The sequence below is a fragment of the Salvelinus namaycush genome, chromosome 7, assembly GCF_016432855.1.
Source record: "Salvelinus namaycush isolate Seneca chromosome 7, SaNama_1.0, whole genome shotgun sequence".
In the NCBI taxonomy this organism is placed as follows: domain Eukaryota; kingdom Metazoa; phylum Chordata; class Actinopteri; order Salmoniformes; family Salmonidae; genus Salvelinus; species Salvelinus namaycush.
The window spans coordinates 43,683,950-43,709,470 of NC_052313.1; the positions used below are offsets into that span (position 1 = coordinate 43,683,950).

The 25,521-nt window shown below is 45.9% G+C and overlaps 1 protein-coding gene across 1 annotated transcript in view; it reads left to right on the plus strand.

The window, feature by feature from the left end:
* The first annotated feature begins 1,874 nt into the window (after positions 1–1,874).
* The window catches only part of LOC120050733 (zinc finger protein GLI2-like), a 68,674-nt gene continuing 45,027 nt past the window's right edge, over positions 1,875–25,521 (plus strand). The window contains exons 1-2 of the mRNA XM_038997295.1: positions 1,875–1,980; positions 22,219–22,324. Of these exons, the coding sequence (XP_038853223.1) occupies positions 1,875–1,980; positions 22,219–22,324 (212 nt within the window). The remainder of the gene's footprint in view (positions 1,981–22,218; positions 22,325–25,521) is intronic.

Below are 25,521 nucleotides of genomic sequence, written 5' to 3' on the forward strand. Positions count from 1 at the left end.
TAAGACATTCCTATCTTGACACAAAGGCACACACAAAAACACACTCAGGAACACGAATGCACACATGCACACGCACACATGCACAAACACACACACTTGACATGAACTGAACTTTTTGTGCCATTCTTGGAAACCCATTTAGTCTTCACAGACTGAGTCACAAACAGTTGACATGGTGAAACAGTTAAACAGGCCGGACAGACAGTGAGTTTGTAGGTCTACATTGTTAAAACACAGTTTACTACCCCTTGAACAAGCTGGGAGGGTTGGCAGGAGGTAAAGGCCTGATGGACAGCTTTGTCTACTGTCTTTACTGCTGTGGTGTCTTTTTGAGACAGTCATGCAAGTGCGGGGGGCCAGGGGCCCTTTTTCTCCACCGACGCTGCTTTGTGGGGAGGGTGGTAAATGTGGCACATGAGAGCACTAGTGTAGTGTCATTCATTCATGTCCCCGTCAGCCAGTCCTTTGGTGTATTTTGGTTTTCATTAGTTAACATCAGTCAGGCTAGAGTTTTTAGCTGCTCAATCCCCCTTCTGGTCATTCATTACACCCTAGTAATAATATGTGCCATTCACACATTTAGGTGAGGTTGGGATTAGTGTCATGGAGTGTTGAAAGCCTTTTAACTATCAGTGGATCTTATTGACATGCCCTCCTCATCAGTGTCATGGAACAAGAGAGAGGAGAGGACAGGACAGGAGAGGAGAGAACAAGAGGAGGCGAGGAGAGGGGAGGAGAGAGTAGAGGAGTGGAGAGGAGAGAACAAGAGGAGTCGAGGAGAGGGGAGGAGAGAGTAGAGGAGTGGAGAGGAGAGAACAAGAGGAGTTGAGGAGAGGGCCCTGGTGACCAACAGGAGAGATCAAGCGTGCCCCTGGTCATTTGTTTACCTTGGTTTCCATCTGTCAGTGTGGTGTCTGACACCTGTAGCGTCCCATAGCCCTGGCTCTTCTGTCTCCTCTGTCTTCCGTCTGTCCGGCCAGTCTACGCTGGGGGAAGATACGACCATGTGTCGCAGCACTTCAGAGGAGGAGGGACAGCTTACCGCTCCTCCTCCCCCATCTCCACATACCTCCCACATACCCCACTTACACGTAGTCTTGGCAGGAGTCTTATTAATAAGACAGCCATTACGATCTAGATACACTAAGCCCAGACTTTACAACACGTTCAAGGAAGAATCTTGCCTATATTGTGTAAAACAGGTGTTAGCAAACTATAACATCAACTGAACTGAGCCCAGCCTGCAGTGTGCAGATCTGACTGTCTCTCAAACAGCCATCAACGTGCTCCAACAGCCATCTAAACGAAGAATGACTTGGCGGGCAGCGCGCCGCTTGTTTATCTTTGTTGAACCTAGCCGCTTATCTTTGGTTGCAGTGCAAACATGTAGTGGTTTTGTCCTGAAAGAAATCTCATTTAAGTTGCTGCTCTCTTCCAGGACCCCAGTGATTCATGCTACGGTTTGCTGTCTCCAAAGGGGGTTTGGCGTAACCTAGCCTGGCTGGCATCAAAGTTTATTTAACTGTGGATCTTTTTATCAGCGCTATTTCAACTGATTGTTCAGCCTCGCTTGCTAAGAATAATACACCCTTATCTTCAAACGTGTTGCGAAAAAACACATTGGATCTCTTCAGAGGATGCGGCCTACTGTATAATGTGGCCTACTGTATACATATCATTGGCCTACTGTATACATATCATTGGCCTACTGTATACATATCATTGGCCTACTGTATACATATCATTGGCCTACTGTATACATATCATTGGCCTACTGTATACATATCATTGACCTACTGTATGCATGTCATATAATGATATGACGATGACAATGCCACCTCGTGTCGTTTCCTTCAGAGCTTCTGATGTCCAGAATGGAGACCTCTGCCCCCACGACCACAGAGAAGAAAGGCTCTGGTCTGGATGGAAACGGCTTCATTGACCTCCCAAAGAAACTCTCACCTTCAGCTGTCACCAGAGGTACTGTACACTTTTCTTCAATGACTTTAAAGAAGGGAGGGGGGAAACGGTTTTAGTTTTACTGTAAGGATAATGGTCCGTCTCTATTCTTTTGTGCACCTCGACTCCAGGTTTGTTTGAGCACTTCTCCTGCTGACACAGGTTTTACTGTAAGGAAAAGGGTCCCTGCGTCCCTGACTCCCGTTCATACTGTAAGACTGTCACACAAGCCAAGGTCTTACAGAGACCGATAGGGCCGGGGGTAAGGAGGAGGTTTGAGAGAGAACATGCACATGAAATATACATATCAAAGATAAAATGCTGTCTTGGGAGAAGTTGCTCTGGGCTCTAATCGTCCCTGATAAGGCTCTTCCTGTAGCACCTGGAGCAGTCAGAGGTGACTTACAGTGGAGCTGATAGGAATCAGTAATGTAACGCAGGGGCCTGTTAAAGAGCATCATTAATACTGAACAGGTACTGTAGCATAGCAGTGTGTGTGTGTTTGGTGTGTGTGTGTGTGTGTGTGTGTGTGTGTGTGTGTGTGTGTGTGTGTGTGTGTGTGTGTGTGTGTGTGTGTGTGTGCGTGTGGTGGGGGTGGTTGTGTGTGTGTGTGTGTGCGTGTGGTGGGGGTGGTTGTGTGTGTGTGTGTGTGTGTGTGTGTGTGTGTGTGTGTGTGTGTGTGTGTGTGTGTGTGTGTGTGTGTGTGTGTGTGTGTGTGTGTGTGGGGGGGGGGGGGGGGGGGGGGGGGGGGGGGGGGGGGGGGGGGGGGGGGGGGGGGGGGGTGAGTGTGTGCATGTGTGTCTGTCACGAGGAGAAGTTCATAAAGACTAAAGACAGTGACGTGGCTCGATTTGGGGGCATAATCTCTGATTAATGGTTCGTATAACTACATGGGGCTGGCCTGGGAAAGGTCAAATGGCTGTGTTTGTTGAAATTAATGAAAAGTAGCAGTGTACCTCTTTCATCGGGCGGTCGGGAGAGACAGAGAGAGAATGCATGTTTTAAAGATGTCAGTGAATGTGTGATGAAAGGCCTGTATAATGAGGTTGAAAGACCTTGTTCTTACCTCCAGAGTATCCCACTGATAAATTACTAAAAATGTCTGGTAGAGCAGAGTTGCAGTGGGCGACATGGCCCTTCCTTCAAAGATTGACAGAGATGCAGATTGACGGCTACCTTTGAAATGGTAATACGACTTCTTGTGATTTAGTGACATTTTTACTCTTTAATGAAGGGCTTGGTGGCCTGCCATGATAAAGAAATATCCATTAATTGTTTAAGGAAGAACAAAGCTAAAAATAGGCCATTCATTTTTTGTCCCTAACGATTGACATCAGGCCCATTTTTTTTTTACAACTTCTATAGACCTCAAGTTTGTTTTCATAGCCTTGTGGAGTTTGTAGAGCACGGCCCGTTAGTCCAACAATAATTGAATGATTTTGTGTGAGAATATGGAAAGACAATTTGAGTTGACAAAGAGTTCAAATAGTAGGCGTCTGTCTATAAGGGCGATTCTGTGATGTCTTAAACATCTACTAGGAATTCTTGCTACAGAATCTAGTAGTTTTTCTCCTAATTTAATTCAGAGTGAATCCTAATTCTTTAACCTATCAGAAGGGCCAAAGCTAATTCGTTAATTAGACCAATTTCAAGATGTCACTGATAACTTCAATTAACACACATGTATGAGGACACTAATAACACGGATAGTTTTGTCTTTGAAATGACGTTCGAGACTAGTGTCCACCGCGATGAGTAGAGACAGACAGACAGAGAATGCATGTTTTAAAGATGTCAGTGAATGTGTTATGAAAGGCCAGTATAATGAGGTTGGAAGACCTTGTGCTTAACCTCCAGAGTATCACGGTGATGAATTACAAAAAAATGGCTGGTAGAGCAAAGCTCCGTTGACAACATGGCCCTTCCTTTAGAGATTGACAGAGATGCAGGTTGACGGAGATGCAGGTTGACGGAGATGCAGGTTGACGGAGATGCAGGTTGACGGAGATGCAGGTTGACGGAGATGCAGGTTGACGGAGATGCAGGTTGACGGCTACCTTTGAAATGATAATACTACTTGTGATTTAGTGACATTTGTATTATTTAATGAAGGGCTTGGTGGCCTGCCATTATTAAGAAATGAAAGATGAATTGTTTATTAGGCTAAATCAATCTAGGACGTATTTTACATACACTATAAATGGGACATGAATCAAGTGGGACTTTGTTTTCAACAACTTGTTTCATGTCGACATCAATATCGTTAACTCAATTATATTGACTATTGATTTATTTCCAACTAACTCACTCATTTTTTATTACTCTACAATTACTTAAATCATATAAATTGCCATGAATAAGCATTTCTAATATGGAGCTTGGAATGTCTGAACAATGGTTCTTTTGTTGTGAAGGAATATGGTTCCAGACCTGAGCCTTCTGGCAATTAAGAAAACGTTTGATCGCCTACGAACCGAAAATCCTAATCTGTTAATGTGATCGCCCTCTCTAATTTAATCTCAGTATGCCTTCCTCAATGGAGCCAATTCACACACGCTGAGGTCATATGTTGAAATACTCTCGGCCGCAGCGAGCGATAGAGAGGCCCTTCTGCTGGGCCAATCGTCTTCTGTGGATAAGCCCCCTCAGCCCCGTAGAGAGGCTCTTTAAAGTAGGTTGATTTCCCTTTCAAAGGGGCCTGGAGAGAGGCAGGCCCTCTGTAACAAGGCAGGCCCTCTGTACCACCCCACCCTCTGTCTCCTCCCTGCCCTGCTATAACTATGCTTTCCCCTGGTCTGTAATGGCTCAGGTTCTGCTGGGTCTTTGCCTGGTGCTGTGTTCCAGGCTTGTGTTGCTCTGTCCCCCCCCCCCCCCCCCCCCCCTGGCTGCGGATCTAAAGTGGAGCTGCTGTTTTAAACCTGCATCCATCGGCCTCTCTCTTCCCATAACTCCTTTACCCTACCACTATTAGAATAGTGTCACCGTCCGTATTTTGATCGTAATAACACCACACACTCACACCCTCAGTCCAATATAATCGGGTCTGGGTAGAACCAGCTTATAGAGTTATAGCTTTCTAGGTCTAAAATCTGCCAGCACACCAAGACAGGGCAATTACTTATGTCAATAATATGCATTATTATTCCTGTTTGCCAGACACAGATAAGTGAATATGCAGTATGAGCGCAGCCAAAAGAGACAAGGTCCTTGAACTTAAAAGGACATTCCCAAGCAGAACCGCCTCCTGCTTTGGAATGAAAAGGAGACAATTCTAATATACTGCCTCTGCTCCGGCGCTGTAGCTTTATTGTCAGTGTGTAGTTTACTACGGGCTGGTGGATTCTTGTCAGCTAAGTCGTGCCCACCTCAGAGGACCAGACATGGCCGGCCAGCTCCATTATAGAACAACCCCCCCCCCCCCCCCCCCGTTTTATTCTCCTGTCTGTGTTATTTATTCACAACAATATCTTCTCTATCAGAGGACAGGGCTAATGCAGAGTTTTAATATGTTATTTACGCATAAAAAAAAACAAGCACTCTATGCGTGTAGACCGGAAGGGTGGGGGTGCAATGAATGGGCCACTCCACACTCCCATCTTTTATATCAGAGTTTAACAATCTGGATTGTTAATAGAACCATTTATCATGGAGCGGTCATTTATTTGATGTGAACATGCAGGCAGCCCAGGTCTGGTCTCCTATCCCAGAGGTCTATGGAAATGGGGGGTGGCGTCGACGCGTGCATACATTGGACTCAAGTAGGAGTCACTTTGTTTAAAATGGGGGCCCAGGTGCACCGACCGACCAGCCTGGTCTCTGTCTGGTCCTGTTGATGATATTCCTGTGTGTGTGTGTGTGTGTGTGTGTGTGTGTGTGTGTGTGTGTGTGTGTGTGTGTGTGTGTGTGTGTGTGTGTGTGTGTGTGGGGGTGTGTGTGTGCGTGTGCGTGTGCGCGTGTGCGTGTGCGTGTGCGTGTGCGTGTGTGTGTGTGTGTGTGTGTGTGTGGGGGGGGGTGGGGGTGTGTGTGTGCGTGTGTGTGTGTGTGTGTGTGTGTGTGTGTGTGTGTGTGTGTGTGTGTGTGTGTGTGTGTGTGTGTGTGTGTGTGTGTGGGTGTGTGTGTGTGTGTGTGTGTGGGTGGACGGAGCTCTAGTTGCTGCTCCTGTCCACAGTCTGTATTTTATATTGGAAGGTGATGTTAACTGGACCTATAAAAAGTCTTGAGTTCAACTTCTGGACTGCAGCCCACGTTGCTTATTGAAGCATGGCTGGCCTCACTTTCTGTGTGTGTGTGTTCATTGGTAACTGCTGGGCCTGGACACAGCACAGCTAACCCTCACCACTGGGCCGTGCACAGGGTTTTGGTTCCCTTTAATGAATTGAAATGAGCTCCTGTATTTCCTGTGACAGCCCGCATCTGTCTGGTTAGCGGTTATAAAGGCTGCCGGCCCGGGTAGACCGGGTGTATAGGTTTATGGGGTTTCATGCATGACTTTTATGATTTCAAATCCGTTTCATAATTTGGAAGGCATTTACAGACGTCATACATTGTCGAAATTGTACTGAGATTTTCGGGAAGAGGTGAATATTTGCCTTATAATGTTATTCAACTCTTATTGATATGTGTTGATAAATATAATTTTGTTCTTTGAATATATAAAAAAAAGTTGTATGCTGGTGAAATATAGGAAGGTCTGTAACAGGGGCTGAGAAACCGGAAAAGGGCAACGTTTGTTTTCAAAGGATTAAGCTATTTGAATACCTTTCTCACCTCTCTATCCATGCTTACTAAACTAGGCCATAGGAGCCAGAGCTGGTGCTATTCTGCTGGTAATGTTTGATTCACTGGCTTTGGTGGCTGGTGACATACATCTTGCTGAGAGTGAGTTTGTCATTGGAGAGGGTGATTGATGTGGCGCGGCGAGCGCCTCTCGGCCCCCGGGTTCTCCCCTGCAACGCTCCGGCTCTTTCTGCTGAGTCGGGCCGCCCGTAGGGAGGATGCCAAGTACTTAGCACCTCCCAGTCTGGCCCCCTGGACCCGGGGCCAGGCCTAAACAGAGTCCCACAGCCCCCACAGGCCAGGCCTAAACAGGCTCAGAGAGTCCCACTGCGCCAGAGGAGAGAAGCGGAGAGGGAGAGGAGCGGAGAGGGAGAGGAGAGACCAGGGAAAAAACAATGAGATATATTTTCCTCTGAGCCTGTTTCCTCTTACAGACGATGACTTATACCTATGTTATTCTTGAGGTAATGAACAGAGGTAATGATCAATGACGGACGGCACTGTTGTAGCTATCTTTACTGGGATAAACATTGCTGGCTGTTAAAATGCTTAGGTCCTATCATGCCTTAGTCGGTATGAAGGTGGCTAGAGCTAACAGTAACATTATTTAGATTGGATAGGAGAAATGGAATCCCAGACCCTGGTCAATGGGTCCTCTGCTAGATGGATGGAGATGGAGGATGGGTCTGGGCTGTGTAAATAGTGTTTTAAAGAGAGGTGTGTTAGCGATAAGGACGCTTTCTTTATCACCTCCTTGATGTCTGGGCCTAGGGCTGAGGGCTGCCTGGCTACAGCAGGGAATAATTGATGGGGGCTGAGGCTGGATCGAGGATGTACGTGCCCCAGCCCCCGGCCCCCACCACTGGCCCCCTCTGCAGCAGCAGCACATGAGCTACTGGGGGACAGGCAGGGAGCACTCGGGGGTCAGGCCACTGGCAGAGAAAAATGCGGCAGAAAAAGCCTCTGCGTCCCCCAGTACACCTCTTCCTACTAGTCCAAAAGGACGGCCACTAATCTTCCTGAGAAGGGAATTTTCTTTTCTTTTTTCTCTCTCTCTCTCTCTCTCTCTCTCTCCCCCTCCCTCTCTCTCTCTCTCTCTCTCTCTCTTTCAAGAAGTTGTTTCTTGTTGTGCTGGGATATGCTTGTGATTAGAGCGAGTTAAAAGTTTAAAGATGAATGGCCTAGATACTCAAGATATCAGATATATGTTATGTTGCGTGATTTTTGTCTCCCTCAAGCGAAACAGCTAATGGAAATAAAACCATAGCCACTGCAGCTGTACTGAATATCTACGACTGTGAATTCTTTCAAAAGGTGGGACCTCTGTCATTAAAATATCACTATACCTGGGTGACTATAGTAAACTATCAATCTAGGTATTGTTAGCTGAAGGCTTGGTTTTCCGGTTTATCACTCTTAATCAAGAGGAGATTTATAGACCTTCTAAACAGTCCCTGTAATAAAGGGTATCAAACAATACTTGTCCCATTGGTGTACTTCTATTCCAAGTTCAAAGTCTAATGTAATAGTGAGCTTTGGGCAACAACGTCGAGAGACATGAATCTCTCAAATCCATTAGACTGAGTTAGCATGCACTGAGCACCAAAAACAACATGCTACATTCCTGGAGATTTACAAGTGTTGGAAGAGAGTTTGGGAGAGGTTGAGAGAGGTTGAGAGAGGTTTAGAGAGGTGAGAGAGGTTGAGAGAGGTTTAGAGAGGTTGAGAGAGGTTTAGAGAGTTTGAGAGGGGTTTAGAGAGGTTGAGAGGGGTTGAGAGAGGTTTGGAGAGGTTGCGAGAGGTTTAGAGAGGTTAAGAGAGGTTGAGAGAGGTTTAGAGAGCGATATATGGATGCTTCAGGGAATTAAGAGTCTAAATCCCCCACTTCTTTTTTCCCTTCTTCTTCAAGAAGCGGCATACCATTCCCAGCAGGTTCTGATTCAGCGCTGCTTTCCCTGCCGTGTGTTGTGTTGTGTTCTTATATGTTCAAATTACTCCTCAGCCCAGCCCAGCCCCAGGCTGCCACTGTTAGCTTACTGTCTGACAGTGTAGCCACAGGGCTTGTGGATTACCCAAACCATAATAAACAGATACAGGGGAAGGGAGACGGTACACACACACAGACACACACACACTCACACACATACACTGGACCGGGCCGGCTAGCGTGGTGCACTCCTTGTGTAAACAGATCAGGGCGTGGGACCCTAGTGAGGGGCACACGGGTCATCTGGGCTCAAACCAGACTGACTAAAGTTCTCATAACGGACCTCAGCTTAGACACATCTGCCCTCTGCAGAATTAAAACACAACACGTGTGTGTCCGATTAGCTCGTAACCTCATACGGTAAACTGAGGTTCACTTTACCATGGCGCTGTGTGTTTATCTGGAACATGGAATCTTCACTGCAGTGGGCTGGGTCAGTTACCTCTCTCAGCCTCTCTCAACACGCTCCGCATGTTCAGTAGTTAACTGTTAGGGTCAGGACTGGAGCACCAGGCAACAGGACAGCAGATGTACTCATGTGGTACTGATCTGTGATACTCACCCATCCAGAAAAGAACACACCAAGAGTTATTGAGCATTGCAAATCACTGTGGCTGCAGCAGGAGTCTGTGTCTCAGGCGCTTTCGTCGTGTGCGCGCGCTCGCCCTGCTGCACACAGTGCTCATTTGCATGATGAGGGGATGATAAACGGGTAAAGGGGAGGAGAAGAAGAAGCGAGTGAGAGGGAGGGAGGAGAGGAGGAGACGAGAGGACAGCCTTGGGTGAGTCCTGACTGGGCCGTGCGAGACACCATCAGAGTATTTGTGTTGTGGTGTAATATTGCTTTTGTGTTTCTCTCTCCCTCTGTTTTTCTTCACTCGATCGTGTTGTGTTGTGTAGACATTACCCTGCCAAGAGTAGTCTGGCTGGCAGCCAGTTGTCGCTGGGCTCCAGGTGAACCCTCCCTCCCTCCATTAGTCAGTCAGGCAAGCCTCACCCTGCTGGGGGAGACGAGGAGAGGAGACTCCCAGGCGTCTTGGCTCTGTGAGGGCCGTCACGGCTGTGCCAAACCCCCAAAACAAGCTCCCGTCCTCCCACATCATTCTGCCTGGTGGTGCTGGTAGGATCAGTCTGACAATGCTAAGTGTGGAGTAGATCCGTTTACACCTTCATGCACCCTACAAACATTGAGGTTTATACAGTACAGGGAGGGGAGGAAGTCCTTCATGAGTAAACATAAATAGAGACATGTATCACATTAATGCAAGTAATGAATTAGGGCTCCCTCCATTTTGTTAATTGGACCTGAAATAGTTTCAATTCACTTGATAACTAGGTACTTTGAATAGCTTGTGGCTTGACACAAGTCGTTGATTAAATCCCCCAATTATTTTTCTAAAATGAAAATGAACAAATAAGAAATGCTTATTCATTTAAGCAATGATAATAAAGGCCCAAAGAGTTGATGTGGAAATATTGCCCATTCCAGCATGGGCCCGTTCCTAACTCCATCTGACAAAAGAGAGAGAGAAGGAGGAGGGAAATAGAAGGAAGGAGGCGGCAGGACATGAGAAATCTGTGGGCTGAAGCAGAGAGGCAGAGAGAGAGACACGGGAGACTGGATGGGTGGGTGTGGAGCAGGGTGGCAAGTCGGAGGGGGTTCCGTTTGGATCAACAATGAGACCCCCTCACATCTATTCAGGCCTCCTGCTTCAGTTGTCCATCATAATGACATGTGATTTTGTTTGGATTTAAGACTGGTTAGTGGTAACACCAGCGTTTCCCATGCGTATTCAGCCCCATACAGTGAGGAAAATGTAGCTTCTATGAGGCAATTTGTCTTTGTAATGTTATCAAAAAGGAAAATATGAGCTATGAGGTGGGATATTGGATATTTCATATTTTTTCTGATTTTTTTCTGACATTTATCATCAACTCCTAGCCACTTCAGTTCCCTCAAACTCCTTTTTTGAGGCATTACCATTCATAGGAAAATAAATATTGTAGCAAAGAAATGTGGGGGACCTTTTTTATACAAAATAATAATAATTTGTCCCCTTTTGTGTTTCAGTTGCAATATTTAACTGCTTTAGTAGTAGTGCAATAAAGTTGAATTGTTATCACACTGCTTAAAGGGATTTGAAATAAGAGAAGGCGGACTAATTGCCTTGTAACTACAGAGACAAACAGCTGGAGATGAAGCAATATCATCTCGTTAAGACTGTCAAGAGTTTAATACGCAAATCAAAGCTCAAACGAGGATAAAACACCACAGCAGTGTATTTGTCCGCTAATTATGAATCATTACAAAAAAATACCAGGTTACGGTACATTTATGGATTTGAAATAAAATATTAAACTGTGAAACCTTAGGTGTTCCACCAAACGGTCTCGTATTTTTTTTATTGTTTTACTGTAAAACCTATAACACGTCCAGTCCACACATCACCAGTGGCCCATGGCCAACTGCTAATGACTATAAACAAGTGCAGGTGGTTAAATTCCCTGATTGAGCCGTATTTTCCCTCATAAGCACAGTGAAGTCAATGGGCCCCTATTAGCAAGCCGTATTCTCTCTCTGAGAGAACCAGAGAGATTTAAAAAGACTCTAAAAGGCTCTTAGTTGGAGTAGGAATCCAGACCAAATCCAAATGCATATTTACTATACATTTCTTGAGCATACAATTCAATACAATTCAACGCTCTCACATGCGTGTATAATGTACACTGATAATGCGAAAGCAATCATCAAATAGTTTAGTTAATCAATCGAGCTATAGTCCATAAAACACAGAACAGGAACACCCTTGCAAGTATTAGAACTTCAAGTCAGTCAGTCTCCAAAATTACAGCTAGACCCCAGTAGAGCTGGGAATTCCCACCAACCTCCAGTGGAACTGACAAAATTAGGCCCAACGAAGGTGACCGTATTCCCCTCCAGTAATGAACGTCTCTTCCCCTCAGGGTTGACGAAAGACCTGCCTCTCAATGAGACCCTTTGTACTTCCCCCAAATGGGGGTTTCTCTCTCTCCCTCTCCTCTCCTCCTCCCATCACTGCCACTTCTCCTGATCCCCCATCATCAGTCAGTCTGCCTGCCTAAAAAAAGGCCTGGGACGAGAAGGGAAGGGGAAGGAGATTCCAATGAGAACAGAACAGACATGGAGAAAATCTAAATACCCAGTGGCCCTTGAGTGAAGAGGCAGGGAGGGCAAACCAAGGTAGAGGGGCATCCCAAAAGGCAGCATTTTCCCTATTTAGTGCACTACTTTTGACCAGGGACCATAGGGTAGTAGGGTGCCATCTGAGTCGCACAAAGGGTTTCCATTGACGGCGGTGAAGTGGGGGATGTAGAAAGTCAGAAGGTGAAAGGAGACTAAATAGTGAGAGATTGATCTGTTTTCACTAGCTAATGACTTGGCTAGCAGTCCTGCAGATTTCACTGAACAACGTGCTAAAAACAGGGGAGGGATGGATGGACCTTTTCTACATTGGCTTGAGTTCAAGATCATTTACCGATACGCATATTTAACAAAATAATTTGACCAACAAAATCTGTCTGATTTAACTTACTTCATAGGCTAGCTTTTTCATTTAAATATTATCTCTACCCCATGTGGTTGGAACTCAACTAAAAACACAGCGGGAACACATTTTGGAAAAACTCGTCTCTGAGCTGTGGGTGTCATGACACATTTCTCATTGAAGGCAAAACTCAATCATAGCTGACAACCTGTCAGCTCTATTACCTTGTAGTGGTTGGAGGTTGTAGTTGTACAGAGCCGACCCAGCGTCTGGAGTGTAACCAGAGCAGAACTGATGGTCCCGCACAGCAGCACTCTCTCTGCTTTGGCCCCATAGTCATGCACACGCACGCACGCACGCACGCACGCACGCACGCACGCACGCACGCACACACACACACACACACACACACACACACACACACACACACACACACACACACAGGTGGGATGCAGCAAGCAGGGTTTAGGGAGCCTCGCTCTCCACCCCAGCAGGACCCATGCCCATTCCTCTCTCAAATTATACTGGAATCACTGAGCTCTACGCCATGTAATTATGAGAGCCTAGTACCCAGGCTTGGTAAGATTGGTAAGATTGGTAAGATTGGTAAGATTGATAGTAGCTGAGTCTAAGGACAATTCACAATCAGGGTCTCAGTTGGTAAAAACCTTCACTGTTCTGTTCTTTCTTTTGAGAGTGCAGCAGTGTTATTTGGAAAACTTGGATGAGGTTACTCCGTTGTGGCCCTTTCCTGCAGTCAATGACCAAAAGCGCCCTCTTTGGCCTCATGGGTGGAATGTTATTCATATTTTTCATAATTTCATAATTATAAAGATTTTTTTTTTTAAAGAACGAAAATCCAGTGTTCCTATGTCAAACCGTTTTGTTATATTTCAGCCTTCTGTGATGTATATAAAGTATACTATTGGGATGCAAACTCAACTCTATATCTGACATGGTACAAGTGTCTTCTTTGTTTAAGCCCATAACCATGTGTGTGAGGTGTATACGTCTGTTTCAAAGTAGATTTGTTTAAGACTACCAAGAAACACTCTGATCCTGATTCAGCCCACTGCAGTGAAAGGTTAAAGCCCGAGCAGCAAAATTCTAAGTGTCTTTTATTTGACTATTGGATTATACATGTCGTTAATGTTCTTTCTGTAAGTATGTATGTTAATTGAGGTATACGACAAATGGATGAAATGAGTGTAGTGTTTGTTGTTACTGTCTCTGATGCTCTCAGTAGGCCAATGGTCCTTCTGTAAACGAATTGTTGGTGTAACATGCTTCGTCTTCCACCCGATGCTTGAGCGTCTACACACTAATTAACTAGCTAAGCAGGCCCAGACTAGAATAAGGTCACAAATCACGTTGTTCATTTATCCTTTTCTAATGAAGGAATTTCACAAGTCATGGATACATGGTCTAATTATAATTACTGAAGGAAGAGGTTTTCAACAATGTCTCACTTTAATGACCACACAATGACACAGTCTATCATACTGTATAGCTTGTCTCGTGGGCAATGGATGGCCATTGTGTTGTTTGCCTCGTGATCTCAAAGCATTACCCTTTAGTTCAGGGCTGGGCAACCCTGCAGCACTTCATGTTTTTGATTTAACCGACCGGGAAGACCAGGTGTGTTGAATTTAGGCAATCACTGAACTGATCAATTAGCTCAGTTGGTCAGGTGTGATGCGTAGTTGAAACAAAAGCCTGCAGTACCCACAACACTCCAGGAACAGGGTTGCCTACCGCTGCTTTAGTCGACTGCTTAATAAAACAACAATTCAAAACTGTGATTTTTCCACTGATTGTATTCCTTGTTAAAATATCCCTTATCTGATTGTGAGTTGTTGAGATCTCTGTTAATCTTATACTCAGTTAGATGTTAGAGGTTTGAGTTTCGTGTTTGACTGTGTACTCTTCTCTCTTTGTGTGGGCAGCGACTTTCACAGACTAAGCACTTTATCATTACACACTGCTCTATTTGCCTGGGTTTTTGTGCCCCTGCCATTGGTATTCAGCCCCTGAATTACGGGGGTCAGGGGTGTCCTATTGGGGATGTGTAAGAGAGGGAGAGAGAGAGAGGGTTGGCTGGAGAGGGTGGTGGAGTCAAGTCACTGCAGCAGTCTTAATAAAAGACTGGCCCCAGCCTCATCCAGGCCCCTCAGCCGACGACGGGCGTATTGTTGCAAGTGTGCACAGGGCTTGTTCAACAATATTTGCCAGAGCGTTAAAGGGGTTTTGAATAGTCTAGTGTGTGTGACCAAAGGAAAGCTAGGTGGGATGTAGCTTACTGATGCACAGAGACAAGCAGCTGCTACTGCAGCCAGACTACAGAACATGTCAAGGGATGTGACTGAAGTTCTTGGCCAGGGGTCTGAGACTAGAGTGGAGATATCCTCCTGGCTGAGCCCTGTTGGCTGTTGCAATGTGTGGCCTGGCCTGCTGCTTAGTGCGGAAGTGGGGAGCGACAGCAGTGAGCGCGACACAGGCAGAGCTGGAGCAAAAATGGAGCAGGCTCCCGTCGCAACGTCGAAAGAAAGGGGGATGAAAGAAAGGCAGTGGAGGAGCAGGGTCAGGGGAGTGATATTTGGTCCTAGTCAGAAACACTGGTCTGGGATTCACAGGCTTGTGAGGCTACAGGCTTCACAGACTCCTGCCGTCATCTCTCCATAAAAAGCCTGGCTGTATTGTGTTTTTTTTCATGTTCATGCAAACTCTTTTGTGGTGATTTTCACGTTAGGGATAAAATACTTGAGTAGAAAATGTTTTGGCATTGGTCATCTTTAAATAAAACAACAGACGTTCCTCATTAACTGTTGTGATAACAACAGCTGACGTGTGGTGCAGGCGAACCTCTTTTTAGTGCCAATAAAATAGTACGTTTAGGGTCTTCATGTTTTTAACAGAGTTTTGTTTCTCATTAACATTGTGTGTTTATTGTCTTTACTCTGTCCTGTTTGTTTGAAAACGTTCCGTGAGGGCATTAACTCTCTTTATTCTCCTGTTCCTTATCAAGGTCGTTGTTATGAACTTGGGAAGTTTCCATTCTATGTTCAGTTACGTTCATACCTTCTAATTGTAAACTTGTGTGATGTTCTTCTGCTGAGAGGAGAGCAGAGGACAGCACCGGGCGGAGATCTAGGAGGGGCAGCCAGCTGATCTCTGGACCGTAATCAAATTATTTGGGCATCACGCGCCCCGTCCCGGGGGTACCAGCGGGAGTTGCGTTATAGGGTGATCTGGGAACGCAGAGAGTCAGAGGGGTCAGGGCCACAGATCGTTATCTGTACCTTCCATGCACACTAGGGGCCTCTGGGACCCGGCCGGCGCCCCACAGAGCACAGTGCAGGGACAGAACTTGTGTGAGTCAGCATTCCAAGAACATTCCTCTCACTTTGTAGTCTGACAACATGACGGACAGGCCCGTCCCCACGACACAGGAAATGGCCCAACTCCAGCAAGTCTGCACAATGCCACAGAGTATTGTGATTTAAGAGGAGTGGTTATTTGAGGGTATATGCTTTGTCTCAAGATGGCTAACGCTTGTTTTTTTACCTTTCCTCTCTCTGGTGTCTGAGCTTTATTTAGTTTTAGAGACTAGCAAAAAAAAAATGCAAGCTCTGGTGAAAAACATATGGCTTAAGAAATGTAATTGTGTTCTAGAATAAGGATGGTAACTTGACTGATTGATCGTATTAAGTCATTGCTTTTCAATTGAAAAGACGATTTAGTCCTACAGCCACAGTGCATAGAGTTACTGTAGTGTTCAGTAATGCAGTCTTCTAGTGGTGTTCTACCACAGAGTGGGCCTTTAAAGCTGTTGTGTGAGTGACTCATGCTTGAGTCATATTCCCCCTCTGAAGTGTTCGTCACGGAAACATGCCCGGGGTTCTGTTTTAATTGACCGAAAACACCATAAAGCAAAGCACACCTGACATTCAAAACTCCAGCAGACAGGCAGGCAGGCGGCACAACAATAATGCTCCACAGCTGTTTTAAACACAACATGGTAAAACAGAGGAGCGTTGCTGCTGTAACTAACTGACTCCCATCCCCTCAGCAGATCACCCTGTCTTCTCCATAGTCTGTAGCAGTGGATCTATCTGACCGGCCTCTGTGTGTCTTTCTGCCCTGTGTGTGGGACAGGAGTTCTCCACCATGGTGATGTTTTGTCACCAGAATAATAGCCCTCTTTGTGTGACTGCGTAGGGTGGTTGAGTGGGTGCAAACCAAAACAGGCTCATTAAAAGTGTAGGCCAAGTTAATGCACCATTAATAATGGTTGGGGGTGAATTACGGGAGGGGATAATAGGGGAGAGAGGTGTTGAGGGGTCGAGGAGGGACAGGAAACAAAGAGTAGCCAGGACCGGGTCACCTAAACATGACGGAGCGAAGCGGCTCCCAACACCCACACCATGATGTGGCCACACTCAACACTCACTGACCTATTCCGGAAAAGTGACTTTACTGTGAGAACGGAGGATATTGATCTTTCACAATGGAAACTCACATTGACAGTTGTTCATAAGTATGACAAAACACATCAGTAATGTTTTTTATCTGACCTGGGCGCCTGTTTTTAAACATAAGACTCGGATTACTTTATATAAGCCCGCTAGAATCAATCACACATGAAAATGACTGCAAGCTGCTATTTTAATTCCACAAGCGTACATATTAGCCACTAATTCCATCCCTTACGGATGCCTGCTATTACATTTCTCACATGTCAACAAAAGACTTCACCACTCGGGGGGACGTTGTATGTAGCGTAGCCCTGAGAGAGCCCTGAGGCAGGCAGAAGAGGCAGCATGGGCGTCCTGAGCCAGTCAACTCAGTGGACCAGTTGGGGGATTGACCAACCCTGAGCAGGGTTTATTCTATCACCCAGACAGGTCTATTGTTCACACGCAGCGGGGGAGAACAAAAGGCGAGCGCTCTGGAGAGTTCAGGAGGCTGCATGTGTTCACCTGATTCACTGACTGGGTCCAATCCCCCCATGGGGGAAGCAGTGTTGGAATGTCCCGGTGCTTAGGCCCTCACATCTATTAGTCTTTGGGTGATAACATTTGTTTTTACATCTGGTGGAGCACCGCAGCAGGCCCTCTCACTTTCTCATAGTCACACACACACCCTTCCACATACACACACACACACACACACACACATGCAGAAACACTGGGTTCTAATGGGACCATACTGTACATTGCATTGCCTGGACTGGCCTGGAGGACTAAACACATTTGATGGTGAAAAAACTATATTTTAAAAAAACATTCCAACTCTTCATGCTATTTCACACAGAGATCCACTCAGGGACATTCCCACAATTATACGGAGTGGAATCCTTTCTGTGTCTGTCTTTAAGTCAGAATATACTTTCATCAGGTGTTGACAGTCCTATTGCTTTTCTGTTATACAGGCAAAAATAACATCCCTCTTGTTTCAGGTCCAAACTGATCCCAGATCTGGATGGCGTAATGGGCTCACTGAGATTAATGGATATCCTGGGAGGAGAGACCTCAGCAGTGAAATGAAAAGCTTTTCTGTCTTACTAGCAGAATGACAGGGGAAATTAGCCTCACTCAGACAGGAAATACCTCCAGTACAATCTGCCTGGGGTCCTAACTACAAAACCCCATGCCAACTGCTGCTACACACAGGGCCTCGTGCTGCACGGCACTCTGGGAGATGGCAGGGGAACAAGCGGCTTTAGATTTTCAGATTGGCTTTCGGAATAGCTCTCAGTAGCCTCTCAATTTAAAAGCTTTGAAAATACAAATGTGATTATAAGGAATTACACCAAAAGCTCCACACCAAAAGCTCCACACCAAAAGCTCCACACCAAAAGCTCCACACCAAAAGCTCCACCGTCCTTCCTGTTACTGGTCAACTTTTTATTTATTTATTTATTTATTTTAATCCCATTTTCTCCCCAATTTTCGTGGTATCCAATCGCTAGTAATTACTATCTTGTCTCATCGCTACAACTCCCGTACGGGCTCGGGAGAGACGAAGGTCGAAAGCCATGCGTCCTCCGAAGCACAACCCAACCAAGCCGCACTGCTTCTTAACACAGCGCGCCTCCAACCCGGAAGCCAGCCGCACCAATGTGTCGGAGGAAACACCGTGTACCTGGCCCCCTTGGTTAGCGCGCACTGCGCCCGGCCCGCCACAGGAGTCGCTGGAGCGCGATGAGACAAGGATATCCCTACCGGCCAAACCCTCCCTAACCCGGACGACGCTATGCCAATTGTGCGTCACCCCACGGACCTCCCGGTCGCGGCCGGCTGCGACAGAGCCTGGGCGCGAACCCAGAGACTCTGGTGGCGCAGTTAGCACTGCGATGCAGTGCCCTAGACCACTGTGCCACCCGGGAGGCCCACTGGTCAACTTTAATTGTTAACTTCAGTGTAATATTTACGGTACCCCACCATGAGCTGCAGGACAGGGAGTGGAGGGGGAAGGTATCAGAATTCGTCAGCTAGGTCCTGAGCCACCTACCAATAACCTCCATGCATCACTGTGCAGAAGGTGAGCATGCTGCGTCGTGCTGGTGGCTGCCTGGCTGGCATTAACAAACATCCCGACGGGCCGCCTCTGTCCTCCACCACGGCCCCGCGACAAGCACCGTGTTGTTAGCATGCTGTTTGTGTAATTTAGGTACTTAACGACCGCAAGGGTCTCCCAGAGACTGATTAGACCGTGGATGTAATCACCCAGCAGCATCACACCGTCGCTACAGCTCTGATTTATCACCGCACCGCCTAATAGCGCTGCTTAACACACAGGTTTGTCCTGATTAAGTAATTACCTTAAACCAGAAGTTTATTATCTCTACGACTGAGCCCGGTGATAAAAAGGAGGCTGTCGAGAAAAGCCAAGGAAGATTGTGTACCTGGTGAATGAGGGACATAATTCAAATACAATGAATTAAATATGGCGCTGCCGCGGCTGTCAGAGTGCTGCCCTGCTAACATTCATTTTACCCCACTGGAACACTTTACAGGGGGCGGGTGGGATTACACCTCAGTGAAGGGTGTAGGTACCGGCTGAATGGAGGCCCATTAGATCTGCGAATTAAAACAAGGTCCTTGTTCATCTCAAACAAAAGGGGGGGAAACATTTTTTGAGCTCTGAAAATAACACCCGAAAACGAGTGACTGTTTTACGGAAAAGACTGTATATCAGCTGATTAAGGGTGTTGTATGAAGTGGAGCCTTGATAAGGTTGGATCTCAGTCTGGCAATCGGAGTATTCTCTTTCCGTGGTGTGGGATGTTACTAAAAGGAGGGGGAACTAAATAACGAAGCTGGGACTGTTTATGAATGATGCACCATTCTTCTCCTCTTCTTCTCCTCATTGTATACAGCCCTGTCGGTGGTGGATGGCTGTGAGCCAGAAATAGCCAGCGCTTCCTGCCTCCTCACGCTTCTCTAAGCTCCTCTCCTGCTTCCTAGTCTGATCTCTCTAGCAACGCTAAAATAGAAACAGTCTTCCAACAGCCCTGTCCTTTCAGCACTTTATAAACAGTCCCTTCTGACTCGATGGGACGCTGCCCAGTATCTATGACCTGTCAAGTGAAATGTGCAACTCTGTAACTTCTGTATTTGCAAACAAGGAAACGGTCTTCGTGACACATATCCCGTGACCTTTACTACTGCTGCCTAGCGGTTTGACTTCTCACTGTTTGTTTGTACGAGGTACTTTACTGCTGGTTGTGATGTAAAGCAGGTCCCCTCTCGCCGGCTTTCATACAGGGATGTTTAGAAAGAGCTCCAAGTCTTCCCTAAAATGGGAAGCTCCACTACAACGAAGCATTTTCAAACAGGCCAACAGTTGTGGTCGCTACAGAAACCACTCTGTGGTGGTGGGTGGACAGAAAAGCTCCTATTTCAGCCCAGATTACCAGAGGTCTTCTCTGTGAATGCTAGTATAAGACGTTTGGCCTGGCTCCTCTCCGCCCACATTGCCCTCTGACCTCTTGGTCCTTAGCTTATACAAACACTGCCCTCTCTATACAAAGAACTTGTTCAGCTCCTCAGGAGTGACCTGCCTGCCCAGCACCCTCTCCATTAAAGAGGTGTGGTCAGGAGAGAGACAGAGGGGGACTTTAGCTTCTAAACTCCTCACTGAATTCCATTTGATCACCCTCAGGCCAGAGTCATCGAGGGTTGCTTTCGAAATCGCTGCTGTGAAACACAGCAATGCTGTTGCAGTTGACGCAGCGTAGCATTCACTTCAACAGGTTCTGGATGGAGAATCTCAGCCAGGGAGTTTCTTGTAAAACATAAATTAGGACCAGCTGCTGCGGGGTGCGGCCTACAGAGGGATGCCTCCTGTTGGTTTGGATCCTGGACCGACCGGTGCCTCAGTATGGGGGGGGGGGGAGTTCCCGGTTGGAGACCGGCCTTCTCCTTGACCGTCTGCTTTGGGGCCCTCAAATATGTCTTGAAATGCCTTACATCAAAATGTTTTATAAAAAATGAATTAAGCCTCATAAAAGCTACATTTAATTTCTTGTTTTTTTTTCAATTTTCCATGCGTGGCCAGCTGTGCTCTCTTGTGTTTCCGGGCATAAATAATACAATTCCTGTGTCCCTGGGTCTGGTTTTGGTTAAGAGACTGTAAAGCTGTTTTTAAAGCATTCCCGTTTCATGCTAACCCTAATACAGTAACATGCCATTGAAAAGTACCTTAAAATGATATGCGTGTCTTACACAAAAGTTAGCGCATCAGGTCTCTACCAACAGCCTTGCTGAGAAACGGGCTTCAATTACAAAGCATTTACTATATTTTGTAAATGTACTAATATATCTTTTTTTTTTTTTTTTTAATTATCCCCTTTTCTCCCCAATTTTCGTAGTATCCAATCGCTAGTAATTACTATCTTGTCTCATCGCTACAACTCCCATACGGGCTCGGGAGAGACGAAGGTCGAAAGCCACGCGTCCTCCGAAGCACAACCCAACCAAGCCGCACTGCGCGGCTCCAACCCGGAAGCCAGCCGCACCAATGTGTCGGAGGAAACACCGTGCACCTGGCCCTCTTGGTTAGCGCGCACTGCGCCCGGCCCGCCACAGGAGTCGCTGGAGCGCGATGAGACAAGGATATCCCTACCGGCCAAACCCTCCCTAACCCGGACGACGCTAGGCCAATTGTGCGTCGCCCCACGGACCTCCCGGTCGCGGCCGGCTGCGACAGAGCCTGGGCGCGAACCCAGAGACTCTGGTGGCGCAGCTAGCACTGCGATGCAGTGCCCTAGACCACTGCGCCACCCGGGAGGCCCGTACTAATATATCTTAAGTAAATTAAACTAGAAATGATTTAATGTGTGTTTCATTGGGCTCTGACTCTGAGCCTGTAATCCTGTATAACCCTGAATAATGATTTCTCTCACAGCTAAATAATACTGTGGCATTTCGGGAATTTGATTCGACTAGACTAGAGTGGGACTGAGTGAGTAGCTGGGTACAGTATACTACCCTGTCAGTGCTGTCTACAGTGTCTACTGTCTACCACCTGCTCAGACGTCTGACGAGGGCTGTGCTGTTACTGTTTGGATGGGTAGTGTTGTTGCAGGGGGCTAGAAGAAGAAGCCGATTCCCAATGCTGTCAGGCCCAGTTTGCGTCGGGACTCCAGTTCTCCTTGATGCAGTCCATCATCCCCCTTAGTTCAAAGACTGACTAGCTGCAGGTCTTTGTCAAAAGCCCAGTTGGAGATCTTTTATGTTCAAGATGTAGGATTTCTTAGGATGACTTTGATTATTTATTTATTCCACTCCCCTTGTGTGACAGTGCCAATATTTTAGGCGAAACTGCACAGCTTGCACTGAAATTCACGTTGCTTTATTGTAGACCCGTTTTGCCTTTGAAACGTAGCTTTTGAAAAGCCCAGCTCTTATTTTTAAGCCCAGCTCTTATTTTTCTCTCCGTCTCGCCCTCTTCTTCTCTGTTCTGCAGCCCCTCACCACGTATTCCCGACGTTCCACACGCCCATCCCGATTGACATGCGTCACCACGAGGGAAGATACCTCTATGAACCACACACCCTACATGCCATGCATGGGTAAGTCTTCTTCAGGCTGGTTTCTACTGTATACACAAGCTGTTTACACTAACACATAGCAATTAGCTATTAGATAGCCTTGTTTTAGCCAACGCTGCATAGCATTTAAAGGGCAACCTTCCCTTTGAAGGATGAGAGCAAAAGTGTTGCTCAGATTTAATATCACAGATGAAATATTATTATCTTTAAAAAGTTCAAATTACTATCCAATGTCAGTTAATACAGAATGTTACCATTTTTCCTCACATACCTCATTTCCTAAAACAGTTGATGATTATGGGGGACAGTTTTGCTTTTTGCCAAGTATCAACCTACTAGCCTGTGGCCAGCCAATACACATCCCTCTTTCCATTAGTTAGCTATACAGTGCTGGATCCATCACAAATGACATGACACACACACACACACACACACACACACACACACACACACACACACACACACACACACACACACACACACACACACACACACACACACACACACACACACACACAACCTTTCCCCCTCTACCTACAACAGTCCTCTACATTCATTACTGTGTTATAGTGGTCCTAATCTGTTTGGTCCCAAGAAAACAACATCATTACACTCTCACACAGTACAGAGGTCTCCAATACAGTATAGTAATTGGTTCTGTGATGGTTACATTCATTCAACTTTCAGGTTACTGTGCAGTCCGTTGGATGATTAGCTTGGTTAGTAGTGGCCATGATTGTTTTGGTAGCAACATCTCAGTTGTTTAACAAGTGAAATTTAACCAGAACGTTTTTGACCTTTGCTATAGTAAAGACTTTATCTTTATCTTAAAAACGATAGTAGTAAAACGTCAATCGAATTCTGGAAATAGTGTTTGGCTTCATTTCCATTTCAATTCAGTAGATTTGATGGTGATACATACTGTTTGCCTGGCTTCAGCAGGGCTATTTATCACAGCACTAGGGAAGTAGAGGGGGTAGAAAAACCTGTCTCTACACACGGCCACCTTGATTAATGTGATTTGATCTTGACAGTGGACCCCTAATTCATCAAGACCTTGATCTAGCTGTCTTTCCCCGTGCCTGTGCCAAATTCACTCTAATTACAGGAACATTGCACAGCAAATTAAGTGTGGTGTCATTTGTCTAGGAGACGCGCCAGTCAGGCCCACTTTATTATACGCTGGTGGCTGCGTGTCAGAGGTCCCCTGCTTGATTGTCTAACATGACATCTCCATACAGTCCCCTTTATCATTGTTTGCATATAACATAATGAGAGGGCTGGTTATTTTGTCACAGCTGTCATAAAGTGGGGAGGAAGCGGCGGCAGTGGGAGGAAGTGGGAAGAGGAAGAGAAGCTTAGAGTCTCTTCTTCTGAGTTTTTTCTACTGTATAGAGGAGAGATTTTTAATCACTGTCAAATGAGAGGACAGAAGCAGTCCTGGGCTCAAAGCAGTGGTTCCGCTAGAGGCAGAGAACAGTAGGGATGGGGATACTAACCTCCTTTTCTGTGCCGGTTAGCTATGCAGGAGCTTGGACTGAAGCTATGATATAAACCACCCGCATGGAGTGTGTGCGTCGACACAAGCTGTCCCGGCTTTCATGACACTATGACAAATCATGGCTGTTCTAGAAACTTCCCAAAACTTTTTACGGGTTTAGTTTTTCACTCGAAGACCTGTTGGAAGAGACAACCACAGCTACAGCATAGTTAGGTACTTTCCAACGAATTACAATTCAGAGAGAATATGATATTTTTTTTAACACGCATTATTTCCAGAGAGAATCATTTTTTTACCTTTATCACTATGATCATTCAAAAACAAAGTGCACAAGTTGTGGCCCGAACAGATATTTTTGCTCCCATCCTGTGTATCCCAGACTAGGGGGGGTGGGGGGGGGGGGGGGAACAACACCGTGCCTCAGTCTGCCCATTATTATCTATGAGGAGGAGGATTGCGTTAAGTCTACCAAACAGCCCAGGGCTATAAGAACAGATCAAGTCACTGACAGAGGCTGCCTGTGAGTGCAACATTCCCATTAATATCCTAACACTGTAGCTTCTGGCTCTGTTGCTCTGTGACTTCAGTTCTAACGACTCTATAATCGCTGTCTCATTCCCATTTCCCATCTGTTTGTTTAGAGCTGTCAGGAACAACTCTGCAGAGATGACTTGTTTGGTTGATTGGTAAAGTCGTTGTCAGCCCGGAAGGTACATATTTAAGAGGCTAATCGTGTAGTTTCTTCCTGTTGTGGATCGCTATGAGTCAGGCAAGCAAGACTATTTATAATGTCATTATGACAGTACTGTTTCAACAGTTGTACCTGTCAGCTGTAGTTTTAAACACAACAATGAATAGACGTTTTAACAATCGGCAAATAATGCTACAGGTTGGCCAGCTTTCCTAGTAGGTAGCAATCAGTGGAGGCTCCTCAGAGGAGGAAAGGGAGGACCATCCTCCTCAGTGAATTTAATAAAATAAAATGTTTAAAACATTTAAAAAGTTACTTTTTAGATAAAACTATACTAAATATATTCACATGTCAACAAATAATTGATTAAAACACTCTGTTTTGCAATGAAGGTCTACAGTAGCCTCACCAGCACTCTGTAGGGTAGCACCATGGTTTAGCCAGAGGACAGCTAGCTTCCGTCCTCCTCTTAGTACACTGACTTCAATAAACCCCCTTCCATAGACACAGTAATTATGACAACTTCCAGAGGAAGCCTATCAGAGCTCTTGCATAATGAACTGACATGTTGTCCACCCAATCAAAGGATCAGAGAATGAATCTAGTACTGAAAGCATAAGCTACAGCTAGCTAGCACCGCAGTGCATAAAATGTGGTGGCTAGTTGACTCAGAGAGAGAGAGAATAGTTGAACAATTTTGAACAAATACATTTTTCAAAAATGAAGGAGAATTAATTTACTTACTTAGCAAATGCAGTTGGTTAATTTAGCCTACTCAAACACCCGGCTCAAATAGAGGGATGCTATGGTAGCTAGCTGGCTATGACTATCCAACACAACACTGGAACTCTTCCAAGTCAAGGTAAGCTTTTGGTTTGATGAATTTATTTCCACCGGGGCCTGCCGGTGTAACTGCTAAACTGCTTACAGTGACTATACACTGTAACTTTACTGCATATTTGTAGCGGGTTTACTAACGCATTAGTTCTATTAGCTATATTGATTAGGAACGTTACTTTAGTTCAT